Genomic DNA, 18,856 nt, shown 5'->3' with positions numbered 1-18,856 from the left:
TATGAGTAGTGTCCCTCGCGCAACCGCGGCCACAACTCCACACTCCACGCCCCACTTTCCACAACCACACACGAGGCGTCCCAATCTCCCTCCCAAGGGCCGGCCGGCTACCAGGGACACCACTAGTACACGCCCGGCCTCGAGGGCCCTCTCGCTGCCCGCGCCACGCGCTCGGGGCCAGCACACACCGACTGGCCGGACCGTGCGCCCTGCCCCGCCGCGTCGGGCGCGGGTCCCCCTCCCCGCGCTCGCCTCTCTCGCTCCCTCCCGATTTGGGAAGGCGGCCGCGGGGCGGGCGGGGGAGGGGCGGGGCGGGGCGGGGGAGGGTGACATGTGAGCGGCGCGCCGGCGGCAGGTGGAAAGGCGAGCGGCATGGAGCGCGTAATAAGAGAGTTGGAGTCGGAAAGAGCCGCCCCAGTCGCCGGGGAAGCGGGCGGTCAGTACGGGCTCCCGCGGCCCCGAGGCTCCGAGCGACCGCCCCCGGCCCCCGCACGGCCCCGGCCCGGCCCCTAGCCCCCGCCGACCGCGTGCGCGCCCAGGGTCGCCTCGCCGGCCCGGGGTTCGAGCCATGCGCCTCTGAGCGGCCCGAGTGCGCCCCCGCCCCGCAACGCCCCGGCCCCCGCCCGGCGCCGCCCATGGCCGAGGCCCCCCGCGCCGCCTCGGCCTGGGCCCCCCGCCCGGGGACGCCCCCGCGCCGAGCTGGTGGCGCTCACGGCCGTGCAGAGCGAACAGGGCGAGGCGGGCGGGGGCGGCTCTCCGCGTCGTCTCGGCCTTCTGGGCAGCCCCCTGCCGCCGGGCGCGCCCCTCCCTGGGCCGGGCTCGGGCTCGGGCTCCGCCTGTGGCCAGCGCTCCTCCGCCGCGCACAAGCGCTACCGTCGCCTCCAGAACTGGGTCTACAACGTGCTCGAGCGGCCCCGCGGCTGGGCCTTCGTCTATCACGTCTTCATGTAAGTTGGGGACCCCGCGCCCCTTCGCGTGCCCCAGCGCTGACCCCGCGTGAGCCGGGCTCCTTGGGGACCGCCGCCCCGCGCTGGCTCCACCTCCTGCCCCCTGCCCCGCGGCAGTGCCTCAGCCCTCCCTCTAGGACCTGAGCCCCCTTTTCGGTCCCCCAGCTTGACCCTAACCCCTGATCTCCCAGCGCTGACCCCTGCTGCCCTCGCATCTGACCTCTTCTGCCTCTTCTCCTTACTTCCATCCTGATCGCAGAGCCCCGCCGCTCTGTCCCAGCTACTCTCGGCATTCAGCTTCTCTGCTCTACCGAGTCTGAAGCCACTAAAGTGAGGCTCTCCTTTTCTCCACCTCTCCCGCACTGTGTCCCAGACACAGAAGACCCTGGCCCCCACGGTTTCCTGCCATCTCCTCTCAGATTCAGTGTTGTGCTCCCACCTCGTCCCCTTGGAGATTTCCCTCTTCAGAAACAGGCTGTCCCCAGCTCAGGGCTGGCCTCTGATTGTAGGTGTCTAGGGTCCCTATGGCCCTGACAGGCCTGTGTGCTGTTTCCAACTTTATCTGTGTCTTCATTAGCCTTTCCCTGCACCCTCAACTTCGAAGCAGCGGAGGCAGCAGGCTGCCCTGGCTGCCCTGCCCCGTCTTGTCCTGCCTTGCCCTGCAGGCTGGGCCCGGCTCTCCTTCCTTGCTGGCCGCTGTACTAGGCCTGGCTCTGGGCATGGGGAAAAAGAAAGAAGAGAGGGGTATGTTTGGAAACAATGACGCTGTGGGGCCCCTCCTTCCCTCAGCAGGCTCCTACAACTTTCAAAACACTGACCCCTCTTGGATGTAAAGAGTGAATTTTGGCAGCTCAGAAGGCGGTCTTGGGGGACGGCCTGGCCCAGCCAGGAACATGAGAGGCCCAGGCCATATCGGTTAATGGGCTGGGCCTGGTTCTGGGATGCTTAGGAGTGCCCGGGAGGGCTGCTCTTAAGCATACTGCCAGTCTTAGGGTCTCCTGGGCGGCCCACGTTGTCCACCTGCTGGTCACTTTACACTCTGTCTGTCCCTCTGCTAGACTTGAGTTTCCGTGTGTGTGTGTGTGTGTGTGTGTGTGTGGTGTGGTGTGTGTGTGATAGCCTGTCTGTTCATCTATCCACCTGTCTGTCCCACAGCCTTTCTGTTGGTCTATTTCCATGGTATGTGGGCCTGTCCAGTTATTTATTGTGATGTCTGTGTGTCTGTCATCTGTCTATCTACCTGTCCACCTGCCTGTCCACCTTTCTACCTGGCTCTTCTCACCTGTCTTTCTGCTTGCTTCGCTGGTGTATGCTCACCTGTCTCTGCCCCACGGGAATAGGGGCCACAGAACCTGAGGGGGGGGGGAAGGTGGCTCAAAGAAGAACAGAGAAGGAACTTTCTGTCGATCATAAGTATGTGGAGGTGGCAACCATGACTCGTGCAGAGACACCCCCCCCCTCAGATTACGATTCTGCAGGATGTAAGGTCAGGCTTTGGGTCCAGGTCAGTGACCAGGAGCAGCCCACATCTCAGTGCGTCCCAATAAGACCTGGATGAACATCTGTCGGATGTAGAGGACAGTGGAGCGGTACAGATCAGTGCTGGTGGCCTAGGGCTCCGGTGCCCATTGAAAGTGAATGCACCAGACTCAAGGTAGAGCTTGCTGATAGAGCCCTGGGCGCCACCATCAAAAGAAGAAGAAAAAAGAAGCACTGTGTGTGTGTGTGTGTGTGTGTGTGTGTGTGTGTGTGTAAAGGAGTTGCATGGCGGGCCCCTCATGTGCCCGTGGAGGCTAAGACACAGGACACAGCTGTGCCTTCCACAGTTTCCTTCCTGGAGGTGACTTTTCCAAGGCAGAGCTGGGCAGAGACGTCAGTTGGCTCCAAGCTGGGTTCCTCAGCCTGCAGGCCTGGCCTCTTATTCCCCGGGACAGTCATTGGAGATGAGGGCAACCTAACCCAGACCAGCCACTACCATGGCTCCTTTGGAGGGGCCTCCCCTTCCTCCCAGGAGCTAAATCTGACAACACCTTTGCCCCACATCCGGCCCTTTCCGAATGCCAGGAATGCCCTGGCTAGAGGCACCTATGTCCTGAGCACTTGTCTCTAGGAGCTCAGTGTGAAGGCATTCCTTGGAGCTCTAGGGGAAGAAACATGGTGTGACAGTGTCTGGATGTTTAGGGATCTCAGAGAACTGGCCGTGGACCTTGGAGGTCAGGGAGACTGAGATGCCAGGAGCCTGTTGAGTGCTGAGTGACACTGTTAGCTTTAGAGTCTCTCGGAGCCTTAAATATGTAGGTCATCAGAGCGAGTAGAGACCCCCCCAGTTTGTCTTCATGGGTGGGCTAATGGTGGGAAAGAGCCAGGCGAACAGCTAGGGGCTGTCTGAGCGGGAGGAGTGGGTGGTAGTGGTGTGGGTCGGGGAAGGAGCCTACACAGAAGCGTCTCCTGTCTCTAAGGGTTCCAGACATGGCGTTTCTCAGCCTCTAACTGTAGGGTCTTGTGTGTCCTTGTCAAGAATTGCTTGTAGTTGCACTTCTAGCTTAACTTGCACACTCTCCAAGTTGAGTGTGTGTGTGTGTGTGTGTGTGTGTGTGTGTGTGTGTGTGTGTGTTTCCACGCATAGCATCGGTTAGGGCCTGTTGTCAGAGACCCGGGCCAGCATGGGGTGGGTTCCCACAGAAGAGCCTCTGAGAGAGGACTTGGGAAGGAGGGGGCTGAGACGCCTCCCTCACACCAGCTAGCTAGCCCACCAGGACCAGCACCCCCCCTGGCATCTAGGCATAAAGTCGGCTTCTCTTGTCCTCAACTGTGCCCCAGGGAATGAACATTGCCTGTCCTGTTTTCTCCTTGTGTAGACCAGAATGAAGAAGGGTCACTGGACCCTTCTCGGGTCTTTCTGTCTTGAGGCCCTTGGATCTGCCACTTTGCCCTTTAACCCCGTGCCCCGGCCACTGGTCTGTATCCCCACCCTCCCCAGGCCCTGTCCTCATTGCTGAGTCCCTAGGGGCAGACTCACTCCTTGTGGTACCCTCTCAGATCACACTAGCACCTTTGGAGTCCCAGACCTGGGAGGGTCTATGACAGAGCGAGTGCCCCTTCCCCCAACCGGCCACTGGGACATTCTCACCACTCAACAGTCCTTGCTCCCAGCCCCCAGCAAACTTCTCTAAGTGAAGGTTTAAGGCTCTGTAAACATCCTCCCTCAGCCTTGTCCCTGGGGTCAGAAACTGTGGGAATGGGGAGGGGAGGAGGTGGCCACAGCTTCTGGGGCCTGTTCACTCCTAACCCGGGAGTCCCCCAGCCCAACCTCCTACCCCAAGCCCGTGAGACACAACATGGCCTGGGCTGGATGTCATCCCCACACAGGACACCCAGGCCAGGTCAGTTCTCACATTCTGACTGCCCCATTCCGCCTCTGAGAAAACCACGGCTCTGAAGACCAAGATCACGTGGCAAATCGGTAGCAGATGCGGAGGGCCAGACTTTTTTAAGTCCACGGTCCCTGTCCAGAACCATTCCCTCTGCTCTCTGGGGCCACCTGATGGGGCCCTTGGAGTTGGAACTGAGATTTCTGACTTTGTGTAGATGCACACCCTTCCCAGCCTGGTGAGGTGGGCCCTGTGATTCTCCCCAGTTGACAGATGAGGAACGTGAAACCCAGGAAAGGCCATGTCATTCACAAGGAGCAACCTCACCCCAGAACTGTCATCCTTTGACCTGGGCTGGATCAGGCCCCAGACCCCTCCAGAGCAGCGCTTTGTGTCCCTAGCACCCTGTGCAGCTGCAGCCAGGGGGCAGTGATAAGGTTTTACAGACTCAGGTAGAAAGGTCTCAGCTGCTCCCAGGGCAGTCAAGCTCATCACCACAGCCCACAGACGGCACAGATGCCCATGCAGCCTCATCCAGAAGGAACTAATGCCCCACCTTCACACTGGCTTCAGAGACGGACATCCGGACCGGGACAGACCAGGGGTGACTCCCTTCATGCAGTTTCTGCCTTTCCTCTCCTAGGGCTTCAGATTACCCCCTGGTCAGCCTGGGGACCACGTGACTCAGCGGGGCCGACTTGGGCTCCTCCCGTAGTGCCCCCTTTGCCCAACCCTGCAGCGTGTGGCTGTGAATACCCAGGCATAGAACGGGACACACTCCCATCCAAGGTCACACTTAGCCTCCCAGACAGCCCTGCAGAAACCTGATGCTCCAACACCTTCGCTCTGTGACTAGTGACTGACTTGGAGTGTGTGGTCCGTGGCACTTCAGTGCTTCTGTTTTTCCTCTGTGAGGAGTGGGAGAGTGACCATCTTGAATGGCTTCTCCCTTTCGCTTTCCCTGGCACCTGCTGCTCCCCACGCCTTCTGGAGTTCTTCCTCTGGGTTAGTTCCTAGCACATTTCTTCTTCCCATTGACGAGGCCCTGCTGGATGGGATCGCAAGCCCCGCTGCTGAAGAAGCCCATGGCCACACAATGTTGGAGCCAGGCGCGCTTGAGGAGACAATTATTCTTTGGCTGGTGGCAGCACTTTGAGTGGGTGATTAATTTAAAGTTCTCTGAGCTATCAGAGTTACTGAAGTGGTCCGGGAGCAGGAGGAGAAGGCTCTGGGGCCCTGCCCCCAAAGGAGCCTGTGGGAAACTTTCCCCATTCCGGTTCTCCCCAGTGCTAGACCTGGACAGCCCTGCTGTGGAGATGGAGGGTTGGAGGGAAATGGGGGGCTTTTCATGTCCCCAGAGCTAGCCCCACGGGGACATGGGAGTGTGGGCTCAGTCTGGCAGATGGGCTTTGTTTCTGCCGCTGCCCTTAGCTGTTCTGAAAGTTGCTTAGTCTCTGAGCCGCCTCGGGCCCTCCAGTCTGAACAGTGGGGATCACAGCCGCCTCCTGGGTGGCCAGGGCTGAAGAGGGACAGCAGCCAGTGCCGCACCAGGCATGAGTCCGCCGTCACCGTCGCCGTCGTCCTTGTGTGTATGATGTTCTGACTGTCGTCACTCTGTGCCTCCGATGGGAGGTCTGACCGAGGTCCTGGGCTCAGCAGGAGTGTGTGTGTACTGAGGATGTTGTATGGGCGGTATTGCCTTTGTCACTCGTGTGTCTGCTGGGAGCCTGAGACTATGTCTTTGTGGCTTTCTGTGGAGCACCCTCCAGGCCCATTTGAGCCTTTTTTTTTTTTTTTTTTCTTTTCTAGGATGAATCTCCTTATGTAGCCCAGGCTAGCCTCAAAATCCTAGGCTCATGTTCTCCTGACTCAGGTGGAGTCAGTGCCTCTCCCTCCCAGCTTCTTCCTTACATCATTCAGGCCTCACAGCACTGTGTCAGGGGACAGTCATCCTCACTTCACACTGAGTAGGGGACGTCACCCAGCTAGTGACTGGAGTCACTAGCCTGAGTCTCTGGCCTGCTTATGGATTTGTTTCTTCCTTTGTGTCATGAATGACATCAGCCAGCCCAGTGCTTTGCCAGGCTTGGGGAACCAGAGCCTCGCCTGCAGGGAGCAGATAGGGGGTGGGGTGGGCTATGGAGAAGCTGCTTGTCTTTAGGAACACTGGTCTCTAAGCCTCCTGGGGCCTGGGGTTCTGTCTGTCTGTCTGTCTGTCTGTCTCTGTCTCTCTGTCTCTGTCTCTGTCTCTCTCTCTCTCTCTCTCTCTGTGTGTGTGTGTGTGTGTGTGTGTGTGTGTGTGTGTGTGTGTGTGTGTTGTCTCTGCCCCAAAGTGCCATTGTGCAGTCAAGGTTTGGGTGTCATGGTTCATATCCCTCCCTCCCCGCCCCCAGCTAACTGACACCGTCAGAGAGGTACCCAGTAGCAGTGGTCTCTGGAACAAACCCAGGGACCCATCATGGGATGCCCATCCCCATCCCCCTCTAATCCTCAGCCTCGTGTCCTCTTCTGCCAGATGGGCCTAGCAGGAAAGAGGACCCACTTAGTCAGGATTGCAGACACAGAGCTGTGCTCATGGAGAGGGGCTGCTGACTTAGGAGCTGGGATGTGAGAGGGGTATCTCATAATATCTTCTGCTGGGGCCCCTCAGAAGACAGGGAGACATTTAGAGGGGTACCCAGGAGGTTGCCAATCCCCTGGAGGCTCTGTGGGGATGGGAAGAAGGTGTAGTCTGACCTATGGAACCCCCCAAGACTCCGGGCAGACTGGGCAACTCTGTCCCCAAGGCAGGATCTGTGTGCCCTGGAGCTTGGCACCTGGGGGTGAAGAGCGGGGGGAGGGGGTGGCAGGGGTGGGGGGGCAGCCCCAGGCAACAGACTCATTGGGCTAAGAATCCGTGGGCTGTGCCTGAGGGAGGCAGGCAAAGAGAGCAGAGAGCACAGTTATTCTTCTCTCTTCTGTGGAGAACCGGGAACGGATGGTGGTCTGGGGTCTCTGGCCTGGGGGCTGGAGGGAAATCCTCTGACTCCTCAGACCTCTGGTCCAGCTTGTGGTACAGGAGCAAGCTTGCTGGAGATGATAGAACTTGGTTCTCACAGAAACCAAAGGGAGAGAAGTCAGATAACAAGGAGGACTGCCAGATGAGGTTCTGTGGGATACACTTTCCAAAATGTGGGAAACCCTGTCTAGCAGCGCCGAATGTGATTTATTCTAATCCTCCTCGTCAGGCAAAGGGACAGCACCCCTCCACAGCATGGAGGACAGAGGGTAGACACCTGCTTCCTGTGAGCCCAATATTGGAAAGGAAATAAGATCAGGACCGGAAGGCTCTGGAGTAACGGAGGGGGGGTCTCTACTGCTCTCACCCTTCCTCCCTTGCAGCTCCTCCCTGGAGTGTCCAGGTCTCTGCCTTTGGGTTTACTTTCTGCTGGGCTTGGCTGCTTCTGGGAGTTGGGGAGGGGGGTGGGGAGAGAAGAAGGACATGAAAGAATGGCTTTGTCAGCAAACCCCAGGTGCTGCTCCTCTGGCCCATCTGGGCCCAACCGCCACCCTCTGCCGGAGGGACAGCCCCCACCCGGGTGCAGTCTGGAGCCCCAGGGAGCATCCTCCTTTGGTGGGGCGGGCAGGGCATGCAGAGCTGTGTAATGTCTCCTTGCTACAGAGTATCAGAGCAGAGACCTCAGCGCTCCAGAGGCCCCGAACCGTGGGCAGACACATAGATAGATAGCTTCATTTCACAGATGAGGAAACGGAGTCAGGAGACAGGACCCGATGGCCCAGGATACAGCTCCACAGATATCATCATGGTGTGTGCCATATATCCCCGGGGAATGGAGCAGTCCCTGAGTACACATTCGCTCATCTCTTCTGCCAGCCTGTTTGGAGGCCGCTGAGCAGGAGAGGTGGGATGGGGAGGAAAGGGGGACCCTTGGTCCAGCAGAAAGAGGAGGGAGGGCGCCTAAGCTAGGAATGGAGGGAGGCTGAGTGAACACATCAGCAGCTCCTTCAGGCACTCTTATTTTTGGTGTGTGTGTGTGTGTGTGTGTGTGTGTGTGTGTGTGTGTGCGCGCGCGCGCGTGCGCAAGTACATACAGGGTCTTTGTAACTGGCCTAGGCTGACCCTACTCTCTAGCTCCTCCTCCTTCCTTGTCTTAAGTGCTGGGATCACCACATCTGGCACTGTTTTTTTGTAGGGGGGCTAGAATGGCTAGCAAGTGGTAGACGCAGCATTTGAACCCAGGACAAGATTCCTGGAACCATGTGCTTAGCCGTCTGAGTTTAGGGGCCCCTGTTATCCACTTCCTGTCCACCCAGGATGCAGGAGATCGAACTCAGAACCCTTGTGCTGCTAGGCAAGCACTCTGCCACTGGTATCCATTCCCGCCCCCCCGCCCCCACTCCTTGAGGCGGGGAGGGGCAGGGATGGCTCATGCCTCTTCCCTCTGCCCCCTCTTCCTGTCCTTGAACTCTGGACTTCTGTCCTGGGCCCTTTCCTCCCCGTTTCATGGTGGGTTCAGAATCCGCGACATGTTACTTTTTTGAGGACAGTTTCGCCTTCAGGGTTTTAGCCCTTAACTCCCAGATAGTACCCAGACTGTGAACACCTCAAAAACGGTCTTCCTTCCTGGATCCAGTGGCTCTCACACCTCCAAACCCCAGGAGGTTCTCCCCAGAGACACCCTTTGTGCCTTCTCTTGGAAGTGACCCACAATGCGCTGTTAAGTGCTCCATGTGCTTTTCCTTGGGCTGGTCACTTACCCCCCTCTCACACCCACTGCTGTGTTGCTGACGCCTATTCATCCTTCAAAGCCCAGTTTGAACATCATCTCTTCTTGGAAACACTCTCTGCCCGCTCTACTTCGGCTCTACTGGAGACCCTACAAGTGTCCCCAGAGTTTAACTTCCGGCCCCATGCATTCTTCCTTGGTTCTTCCTCCATGGGCTGTCAGACCTGGGTAGGGAGGGGTGAGCCCAGGGTGTGGCTCACACTTGGGAATGAGTTACTGCCCATGCATGAGAGAAGGATGACGGCCAGGTTTTAAAGAGGAGAGGGGTTTTGCCCACTAGAGAGAAGTGGAGGACGGACCTCTTGGCCCTCCAAACGCTAGAAGCTCGCTCCTGCCGTTATCCTGAGGGCAGGGCTCCGACAGACAGGAATAGCTAGGATGAAGGTTTTGAGGCAGGCTTTCTGGGTCCCTTTGCCACAGGTTCTGCAGGGCCCTTGGTCACTGAGCCATGAAGGGGCCCCTACCCTTTGGTCCTCGGGAGCTGTAGGCAGGGCAGATGGGGGAAGGGCACCACTGCTCTGCAGCCACAAGACTTCCAGTCCCTGTGGCCAGCCCGGCTGTTATCCCCATTCTGCTGACAGGACGTGGAGGCACACCAAGTCATGCAGCTTGTCTGTGGGCAGAGCCAGAATTCGAACCCATCTACGTGACCCTTCAAGCACCAAGCAGTTCTCAGATGTATAGGCAGGCCCCAGGGTGGTTTTCAGTGGCCAAGAGAAAAACTGAGCACAATAAGGACAGCGTGGTGATTTTTTTCATTAAGCTAAACGCAGCCCATTTCAAAGACTGCCGTAGTCTGAGGTTATGTGCTTTCTTCTGTGAGGTGATAGGGTGGGGATTTTAAAAACTGTCCTTACTGGGCAAAATAAAAAGTTGACAGGCTTACACAGTCCCTAAAGTGTTTTTGGAAATTTGACCAAAACATGAAATCCTCAAGAGTTGGGGCCCTGTCCTGGCTCTCGGGCAATGGAGGCCAGAAGAGCTGGAAGACACCTGGCAGATTAGGGGAGAGAGGAGGCCCAGGTCCTGCCCTCAGGCACTCCCCCCTCTCCCACCCCCGACTGTTTCCCAAGATGGTCTGAGGGGCTGGGCCTTAAACACTGGACCAGCAGTTTCCAGGCTGTGATTGGCTTCTGCCTCTGCATCCTGTGTAACAGCAACCAGGTCCAACTTTACCGAAGTACTAGCCTCTTCCACCCCAGGACTGTAGTCTCCTGCCCACCCATCAGGGCGGTCTGCTGATTGAAGTCTGGTGAATTATTGGAGTGTTCTGAAAAACAGAGCGATATGATGACTTTCTTTTTTTTCTTTATTTTTACATTTATCTATCTATCTATCTATCTATCTATCTATCTATCTATCTATCTATTTTTGGTTTTTCCAGACAGAGTTTCTCTGTGTAGCCCTAGCTGTCCTGGAACTCACTTTGTAGACCAGGCTAGACCCACCGGCCTCTGCCTCCCGAGTGCTGGGATTAAAGGCGTGTGCCACCACTTCCTGGCTGGTTTTCTCTTTTTTGTCTTCCCATCACAGGCTCCACTTCCCTAGAGCCTTGAAGCCCTCATCCATCTCTTGCTGACTCTAGTCTGAGCCTTGAGAAACTGCCATGGAGGAACAGATTGGCCCTGTAAGAACAGGTCAGCCATGCTGGCAGTTCCTTTCTTGGGGAGCCCTGGACCACAGCTCAGAGATGCACCAGGCTGAGGTCCTCAGGGCCCATATTTAGTAACAAGGTCTTTGCCTGATGCGTAACAGGAATTGTGTTAACTGGTTTCCACATAGTCCTTCATGAATCCCCACCAAGATCCCCATAAGGTAGCCATGTCACTGTGCCCATTGTTTAGAAAGGGAAGCTGCAGCTTGTGGATTAAGGACAAGCCCTCATCACGACAAGAGGAAGTGGCAGGAAGGGGTGAGTGTCTGGAAGATGAGAATGTCCTAGGTTCACGCCGGACAGAGTGTCCAGGGAGTCTAAGTGTGCAGGAACCCTGTGCTGTGTCTGGGCAGGAACCCTGTGCATGGCTGCAGCAGGTCAGGCTTGCAGTGGGAAGGCAAGAGATCCACGCCTGCTGGGCGGCAACCAGCAGCACCTCCCTTCCTGGGGCTCCTCCCCCTGCCCCAGCTCTCAGTAACAGTAAAGATAATAATAGCGAGTGTTTATTGAGTGCTTACCGAAGGCCAGACAGATGTTGCTCTGAGAACTTGCCTCTCGACAGCCCTGTGATTCGAGCCCTGCCAGTGGGCCCGTTTTCCAGATGAGGGCTGAGGCCCAAAGACGTTAGCAGGGCCAGGACCCAAACCCTGAGGTCCAGCTTTGGAGGCTGTGGCCTCGTGAACCTTCCTCATCCTCACAGTACCTGTTTCTCCAGGAGACTGTCCTAAATAGCACTTCAGCCATCAAGGTCAAGATCCTGCTCCCACCCGCCTCTGCAGGGGACTCGTTCTTTCCCCTTTGTTCCCCTGCTCTCATTGAGAAGGAGCCACTGGCAGTTTCTGGGAGATGGTCCCTAAGCTATGAGCTGAGGATAGAGCAGTGAATCGGGACCCACACCCTATTTCCTGAGGGACATGGATGGGCCTCTGCACTGGGTGATAAGTGCCACTGTCCCTAGGTGCTGCAGATCCTGTGGGATCCCAGCATAGAGTGGTCCAGTGTCGCCCCAAACCAAGCCTTGGCAGGGAAGCCCTCCTGGAGGAGGCAGCTCACACTGCAACAGAAAAGTCCGATGATGACAGGAGCCGGGCAGAGGGTCTGATACAGGCCAGGGGCCAGAGGTGAGACCAGCGTGGCTTTCGCCCAAGACAGCAGAACATCACAACACAGGGAACTTAGCATGGTGTCCAGAGAAGAGGCTGGGACTTAAACTGTGCCTGGTTTGGTGGGGACAGTCCTGGCTGGGCAGCAGCTCCCTGGGGAAGAGGATGGAAGAGGCTGAGTGTGGGTGTAGGTGTGACAGGCAGGATTCTGTTAGAAATGCCTTTCTGGGACTGACCAGGACCCCAGTGGTGGGAGGACTCCGAAAGGGGCCCCAGGATGCCATCCCCATTGGCCTGTTCTTCCTCTGCTCGCCCCAGGACCCATATCCCAGAGCACGCTTCCACAGCTGCCAATAACTCTGTCTTGGGCCTGGCTGTCCCAGCCTGGCCTGCAGCCCTGGGAACTTTGCCTGTAGGGAAAGCTCCAGGCATGTATGCAAACCCTGCCCTGGGAGAGGCTGCAGAGCTGGGGCTGTGCTTGAAGCAGGAAGAGTGAGAGCAGGTCCAAAGACTGCTTGGAAAGAGCCAGAGGGTTTAGGATTGAGTCTGTGGGTATCCCCAGAGGAGTGGTCTTGAACAGTCCCGTGAGCACATGCAAGGATTGACTGAGACAAGTGTGGCATAGTCTGGAGGAAGAGTCAGGGCCTAGCCCCTCTTCCTCCTCCGGCCCTATAACTTAACAGGGCAGTGTCTACCCCCCTACAGTACCCCACTCTGCCATTCTGCTACTCAAGAAACCAGGGCTCCAAACTGGACAAAGGCTAAACTGAACTCAGCAGATGAGCTCAGACCAGAACTGAGGCTCAGCGTGAGTTTCAGTTATCCCTGGCAGTGGTAAGCCAGGGCGACGACAGCCTTCCTCCAAAGCCTCCCCACCCTCCGAGCTTCCCGTTGTGTTCGAAAGGAGGTCCCTGTCCCACGTGGACCCACAGAGCGCTTTGTGGTCAGCACCTAGCCTATTGTGGGCTTTAATTATTGTGTGTTCAACTAATCTCCCTGAATCCTGACGACAGAAATTCTCATGGTGGTATCTTCGGGAAGGAATGTTCCTACACCATTTCATCCTAAGGCTGGGAAAGGAGTTTAGGAATGTAACTCAACGGTAGAACATTTGCCTAGCATGCACAGGGTCCTGTGTTTAAGACTTCAAAAATGAATGTGTGTGTGTGTGTGTGTGTGTGTGTGTGTGTGTGTGTGTGTGTGTGTGCCTGTCTGTCTGTCTGTCTCAGATGATAGACTGGTCAGTAAAGTGAGTACCACCCAAGCATGAAGATTCAAGTTTGATCCTCATACACGTGTGTAATGGTACAAATTGTAACCCCAGTGTTGGAGAGCAGAAGCCTGAGGCTAGTCCATAGGCCTTGCCCAGTCAGCAGGCCCTAGACCCCAGTGAGAGAGATCTTGTCTAAAAAAATTAGGTGGGTGGCTCCTTAGGCTCTAGCCGCTCTAGACCTGCCCTCACCCTCACCCCAAATGCTGCAGACTGCACCTCTGTCCGTCCCAAGTATTCCAACATTTCCCTTCCCAAGACCTACTTCTCCTCAAAGTCTGCAAGGGTGGGGAGCATGAGAAGGGCAGGGGGGTCCCTGAGCAGAGAGCTGGGTGTGACTCTGAGGCTGACCTTCACACATAAGCACATATATGTGTGAGTGCATCTGCACACACACACACACACACACACACACACACACAGTCTATCTGCTCACACATGCACACAATTTTTTTTTTTTAAATAGAGTGACTTATGCAAAGTGGCTCAGCTAAGACTTAGCCCAGGTGTCTAAGTATGCTAGGATGGATACACTGCCCAAGTTAGCTGTTGTCCCAGGCAAGACCCACCAGACAGCTGAGCAGAGCTCTGTGAGAATGTGTGTGTGTGTGTGTGTGTGTGTGTTTGTGTTAGACTGGGCTGACCTGCTGACTGGAACTCACTCATCAACCCCAGCCCAGGCCTGGTGCAGCTGCTGCTCATGGGGAAAGACCTTCCCACTGGCCTGCTGCATCAATGGTCTTTGCCTTGGTCTGTGTGGCTGCCAGTGCATGATCAAGAGGGCACCTGCCAGCCCTCCCCAGGACGGGTTTGGCCATCTAATGCTCTCACATGACAGGCATGGGATGAAGTGTGGGCTGGGGAAAGGGATTTGCACTCTCCTAATCTGGGGGCTACAGCCCTCCCTGTGTCTTGGCCAGGGCCGTGGGAGAGGTTTGTCTCTGCTCTATACCCAGTGGCCCCAGCTAGATGCTGGCGCACACCCAGGGTTCTGCTCAAGGCCCTCCCTGCCCTTCTCATGATCCCCACCCTTTCAATCTCTGAGCAGAGTAGGTCTTGGTGGGGGGAGGCTGGAGCACTTGGGGTGGGTAGAAATACAGCCTGCAGCATTTGGGGCTAGAGGAGGCCAGAAATGGCAGGGAGGTTTAGGGCCTCTGTCAGGCAGATGATCCATCAGGTGGGGTGTAAAGTTGGAGTGTTTGGGGCTAATCCTGGGCCACCCCTTCCTGGAGAAATTTGGCTACAAGTCAGGGAGGCAAATGTGTGGGTTGCCCGCCCCCGCCCCCTCGCTGGGCAGTAAACACAGCCGTCGCCTGGGAGATGGGCCCAAACATCCCGACCCCCCACTGTTATTTATACCAGGGCTCCCTTCCTTCTCTGGAGCCTGGTCCTGGCTCTTCAATCTATCTCTGAGCTGGGCAACCAGAGTTGAAGTCCGAGTCAAGGTCCCAGGTGCAAGCTCACTCACGCCTCACAGACACTGCTGAGGGCGGCCTGGCGTTTGGGAGGGTCTTGGGTCTTACCAATCAGAAAAGTCTGCCTGGGAGGCAGGAGGGCTGGGATTGTGTGGTGAGTTTGTGCTTGCCTGTGGTTGCCTTGCTGTGGTGGCCCAGCCCTTACTTCCTCCTGCCTTCAACAGGCCAGGGGCTAGAGTAGCGCTGTTCAGCCTGTTTGAAGTGGTAGACCCGGTTCTCTGATAGGATCCTGAATGGTACACACACACACACACACACACACACACACACACACACACATCAGATCAGAGTGGGGCTGGTTTGGGTGAACTCCAGGGTAAAGGCCTAGTATCCTGTCCATTCTGCCTATGTAGCCCTGCATGGGGACTTGTAACCTGCATGTGCTTCTCTCCCAGATAATCTGGCGGTGTTGGGGGGGGGGGTTCTGGGGGGAGATGAGGGTCTGCTGATTCCTAGTGAGTCCAGGCAGAGCCTGATGAGATAGATAGGCTCAGTGGGAGAAGAAAATGGGGCTACACCATGGGCTGCCCGACCCTGCCGTATTCCAGCACAGGACTCAAAAGAATCCCGGAACTGAAATTCAAACTTGGTCGTCCAGATCATTATGAAGGCAGACATGCCAGGAAGAACAGAACGCGTTTTATTTAACAGCTTGTTAACTTGATTTAAACTTGCAAATATTTAGACTTGCCATATGTGGGTCTCTCTCCATTTGAACTCTTTCTCCGCCCTGCCAGCATCAGAGGTATGCTCCCATCACGTCGGCTCTCCCTCTACCCAGACCTCTCCGCAACAACTCCAAGGCAACTTTCCTCAGAACCCTCAGGCTCCACAAGGCTGGCCAAATCCCAAGTCACCAAGGTTGAAGCCCTTGGCATCCCCTTGGACCAGCCTGGTGGACATGAAAGAACAGAACTGGGCTGCTTTAGAAAATCAGTGTCAGTGGGGTGGGACAGGGGAGCGGCTGACACAGTGCAGACCAGGCAGAGAAGACAGAGGGTAACGGAGGGTCCTGAGGGTGCCCAGCCGAGGCAGGCTTGAAATCCCAAGGGTCTCGAGGGGTACTTTTTCCCAAAGTAGAACAGGGATGCTTGGGAGTGGAGAGGGGTTTCTAAGGATGGCAGAGAGCGTCGAGGTCGCCGAGGTGGAAGTGTGGGGAGCAGATCAGGGCTGAGGGACTGACATGGGACAGGAACACTCACACTGGGTTCCAAACCGACTGGATGAGGGGCCGTCTGACTCCTGGGAGGTTGGGAAGAACCAGCTGGAGGGAACAGACTGAGTCCTAGTGGGTAGTGGGGAGCCAGGAGACAGGCAATCTTAGCTCTGCCTCCTGAGAATGCCATCTCTCTTCTCTATCTCCCTATCTGTCTCTCCTCCTGTCATGCCCCTTGCCCTGGGTTTCTGGGTGGGAGGGAACTCACCCTCCCTCCCTGCTCCCTTGACAGGGGCTGTAGTTGTACAAGAGGCTTTCCCAGGCTCACTGGGCCTGCGCATTCATTCATTGATTCGATCACTCACTCAATAATTATTCACCGGGAACCTCCATCCCACCAAGCTTGTTCTAGGTGTTGGAGAGAGACAGCGAGCAAGATGAAGTTTTTGCATTCACAGAGCTTGCACTACAGGGAAAAGAGGACCAAAAACTCTCTAGAGTGTTCATCGCCCATGCCTAGGCGCCAGGGAACAGGAAGTCTCTCTATTACCGCTCATACACTGAGCATCAAGGAGATGCCCATGATGCAGGCCCAGCGCCACTCCTTTCTGTAGGAGGAGCCCAGGCCTTCTCATTCAGCCAGTCTTTGAGCCCCTTACCAGGACCTTCCTGGCCTCTGGCTCTCTAAGGAGGCCCTGAGACCTTGGTCAGCACCCTTAGTTATGGTGAGGAGAAGAGGGGTACCTAGGAATTAGTACTACCACATCATTGTCAACACAGGTAATAGTTGCTACCTAGAGGTTTCTCTGTGAGCCAGCCTCCTTTATCTGTTCCGCACACACTGCTTCTCTTCTCTCCATTTTCCAGATGAGGAAATCGAGTCTTGGCAAGGTGAAATGACTTGCTTGAGGTCACACGTGAAACTCCCTGACACTAGGAGCCTTTAAGGACGGTGCTATGAGGTGCTGCCTGGCACCTGCTGCTCGGGCTGGGCACTCAGCCTGTGAGTGGAAACCTAGCCCTAGCGCGCTCTTCCCTTTCCCCCCTTCGTCCTCGCAGGGGTTGGCATTGTCCCGAGCCTGAGCACTGGGTGCTGCGACCCTGGCCAGAGCCGCACCGGGAGGGCTGCATCAGGCCAAGACTCCGCTGGGTCGCTGCCCTCTGGCCTTCATGGGTGGGCATTTGGTGGCGGGTCGGGGTGTCGAATGCTCTCTCACCGCCCCCCGGCCTCGGTAACGCGGCAGCACCTTCACACTTTCCGCTTGGCCCGCTGCTCGCCTTTCAGGCCGCCGCGTTTTCAATTGTTAATTTGGAAACGGAAAATAAGCCGGCCGGGCGGGGAGGCGGCGGGGAGGTAACCGGAGCCGCAGCGCGCCTGGAGCTCGCAGTGGCAAAGCCCCGCCCCCACAAGCCCCGCCCACCAAGGACCCCGCCCCTTCCACGATGTCTCGCCCTGGCCAAGATCTGGGGTCCGGTGGCTCGCACCCTAGAGCAGGTAGAGTTCCCCGTGGCAGAAAGCTCTCCTGGGCCAAAGGCCGAGCCGGGGAGGGGTCCCCAGGACCTTCCCCAAGCACATCTTCCTCTCCCGAGGAGCCCCGCCTAGTGTCAGCCTCCTGTGTCCCCAGATGAACCTGAACCTTGCTCAGGCTTCATCCCAGGAGACCCCTACCTCCAGGCTGCAACATCTGGGATCATTGATCCCGCTGGACAGAGAGAGAAACTGAGTCCTAGAGAGGGACAGATCACGTGCTTTAGGCCCATCAGCCAACGCAGAGCTGAATTCAAGCTTGTTGTGGCGGTGATACTGGCATGGTCTATCAGCAGAGGACAGCGCATCGGCACCAGAGACCAACAGTTGTCCCCTTCCTCCTTAATTTGCACAGCCCTGTGGCTAAGGAAGTTCAGCTTTGGTCTACCCCACTCCTTCTTGATGGCATTATTCAGTAACGGGAGAGTTCTGACGGCCCCGGCAAGCAAATAAAATGTAAAACACCCTCTTCTTGGGTGACCCCGGAGCACTCACTGACTTCCTAGAGAACAAGAAACAGGCAGCTTTAGAAGCTGACAGAGCCTCACTTCCTGTCCGGGAAGCCAGAGTAGCCAGCTGGACCAGCCACAAACAAGGCCCTTGATACCTTCCCTCCTGCAGAGGAGTGCTGACCCTTGGCTGATGGGTTAGCCGAGTTACCTAGGTTCCCGGCGCTGCCTATGCCCTCTGGTGCCCTCAATCCTGACACTTCTCAGAGCCACCAAGCAGGCTCTTGCCTTTTAGAGGACTCTGGTCTGCTGGAATAGTAGGCTGGGTGGTCCTCCCTTACCAAGAAGCTGAAGAAACCGAGACAGTGTCTGCAGATACCCTCCACCTTAAGACTGTCCCAACCCTCCTCCCACCTCAGCTATGGAACAGCCCACCCCAACCCCCAACCCCCACACCCTGCTCTCAGCCTGAGCTCACAGGGCTTACTAGCTTCCTTCAGGCTGGTTTCGGCCTTGGGGTTCCTAGGGGGGGCACTCAGCTGCCCCGGGTGTGGCCTATGAGTTTGCATGCTGCTTTGCTTATTCATACCCACAAACTTCGGTCTGGGTGGGGTCCTCAAAGGCTGAGTCTGCAGAACTACCAGGCTGGGCTCTGTCTTGGCACCTGAGCTCCCCAGGGGGCCCTGCCCTCCCCAAAGCTCCTGTTCCACCCTGTCAGCTCTTGCCAATGCACTCTCAGCTTTGGGAGTACTGAGAACTAAGTGGCTGGGACTAAGATCCCCCCTCCCCTCAGCACAGACCTGCTGACTCGGAGAATAGAAGCTTCCTTAGAGGTGACCCTGACCCCTGTTAGACTCAAGTAGCTAGGGAACTGGGAAGCCCTCAAACGGAGTGTCACCTGGGTCACGTGCTGCAGGAAGGGCCAGGACGGAACCATCCTGGCCCCTTGGTTTTTGGAAGGGTGGGTGGGGGTGGGGCAAGTGCTGAGTCTTGCCTCTGCTGACTGACACACACACACACACACACACACACACACACACACAGTTACCCTCAGGGCTGGGAAATTCAGTCCCAGGCCCAGTACTGTGTCTGATCTACTGTAGGAGCACAGGTAGG

General features: G+C 56.9%; 1 protein-coding gene across 1 annotated transcript in view; it reads left to right on the top strand.

Moving 5' to 3' along the window:
• The first annotated feature begins 372 nt into the window (after nt 1-372).
• Kcnq4 (potassium voltage-gated channel subfamily Q member 4) overlaps nt 373-18,856 on the top strand; it is a 50,874-nt gene continuing 32,390 nt past the window's right edge. The window contains 3 exon segments of the mRNA XM_028886508.2: nt 373-505; nt 582-683; nt 686-947. Coding sequence (XP_028742341.1) covers nt 373-505; nt 582-683; nt 686-947 — 497 coding nt within the window.

The sequence above is a fragment of the Peromyscus leucopus genome, chromosome 2 (genome assembly GCF_004664715.2).
Source record: "Peromyscus leucopus breed LL Stock chromosome 2, UCI_PerLeu_2.1, whole genome shotgun sequence".
NCBI classification, from domain to species: Eukaryota; Metazoa; Chordata; class Mammalia; order Rodentia; family Cricetidae; genus Peromyscus; species Peromyscus leucopus.
This window is presented reverse-complemented; position numbering and strand designations above follow the sequence as displayed.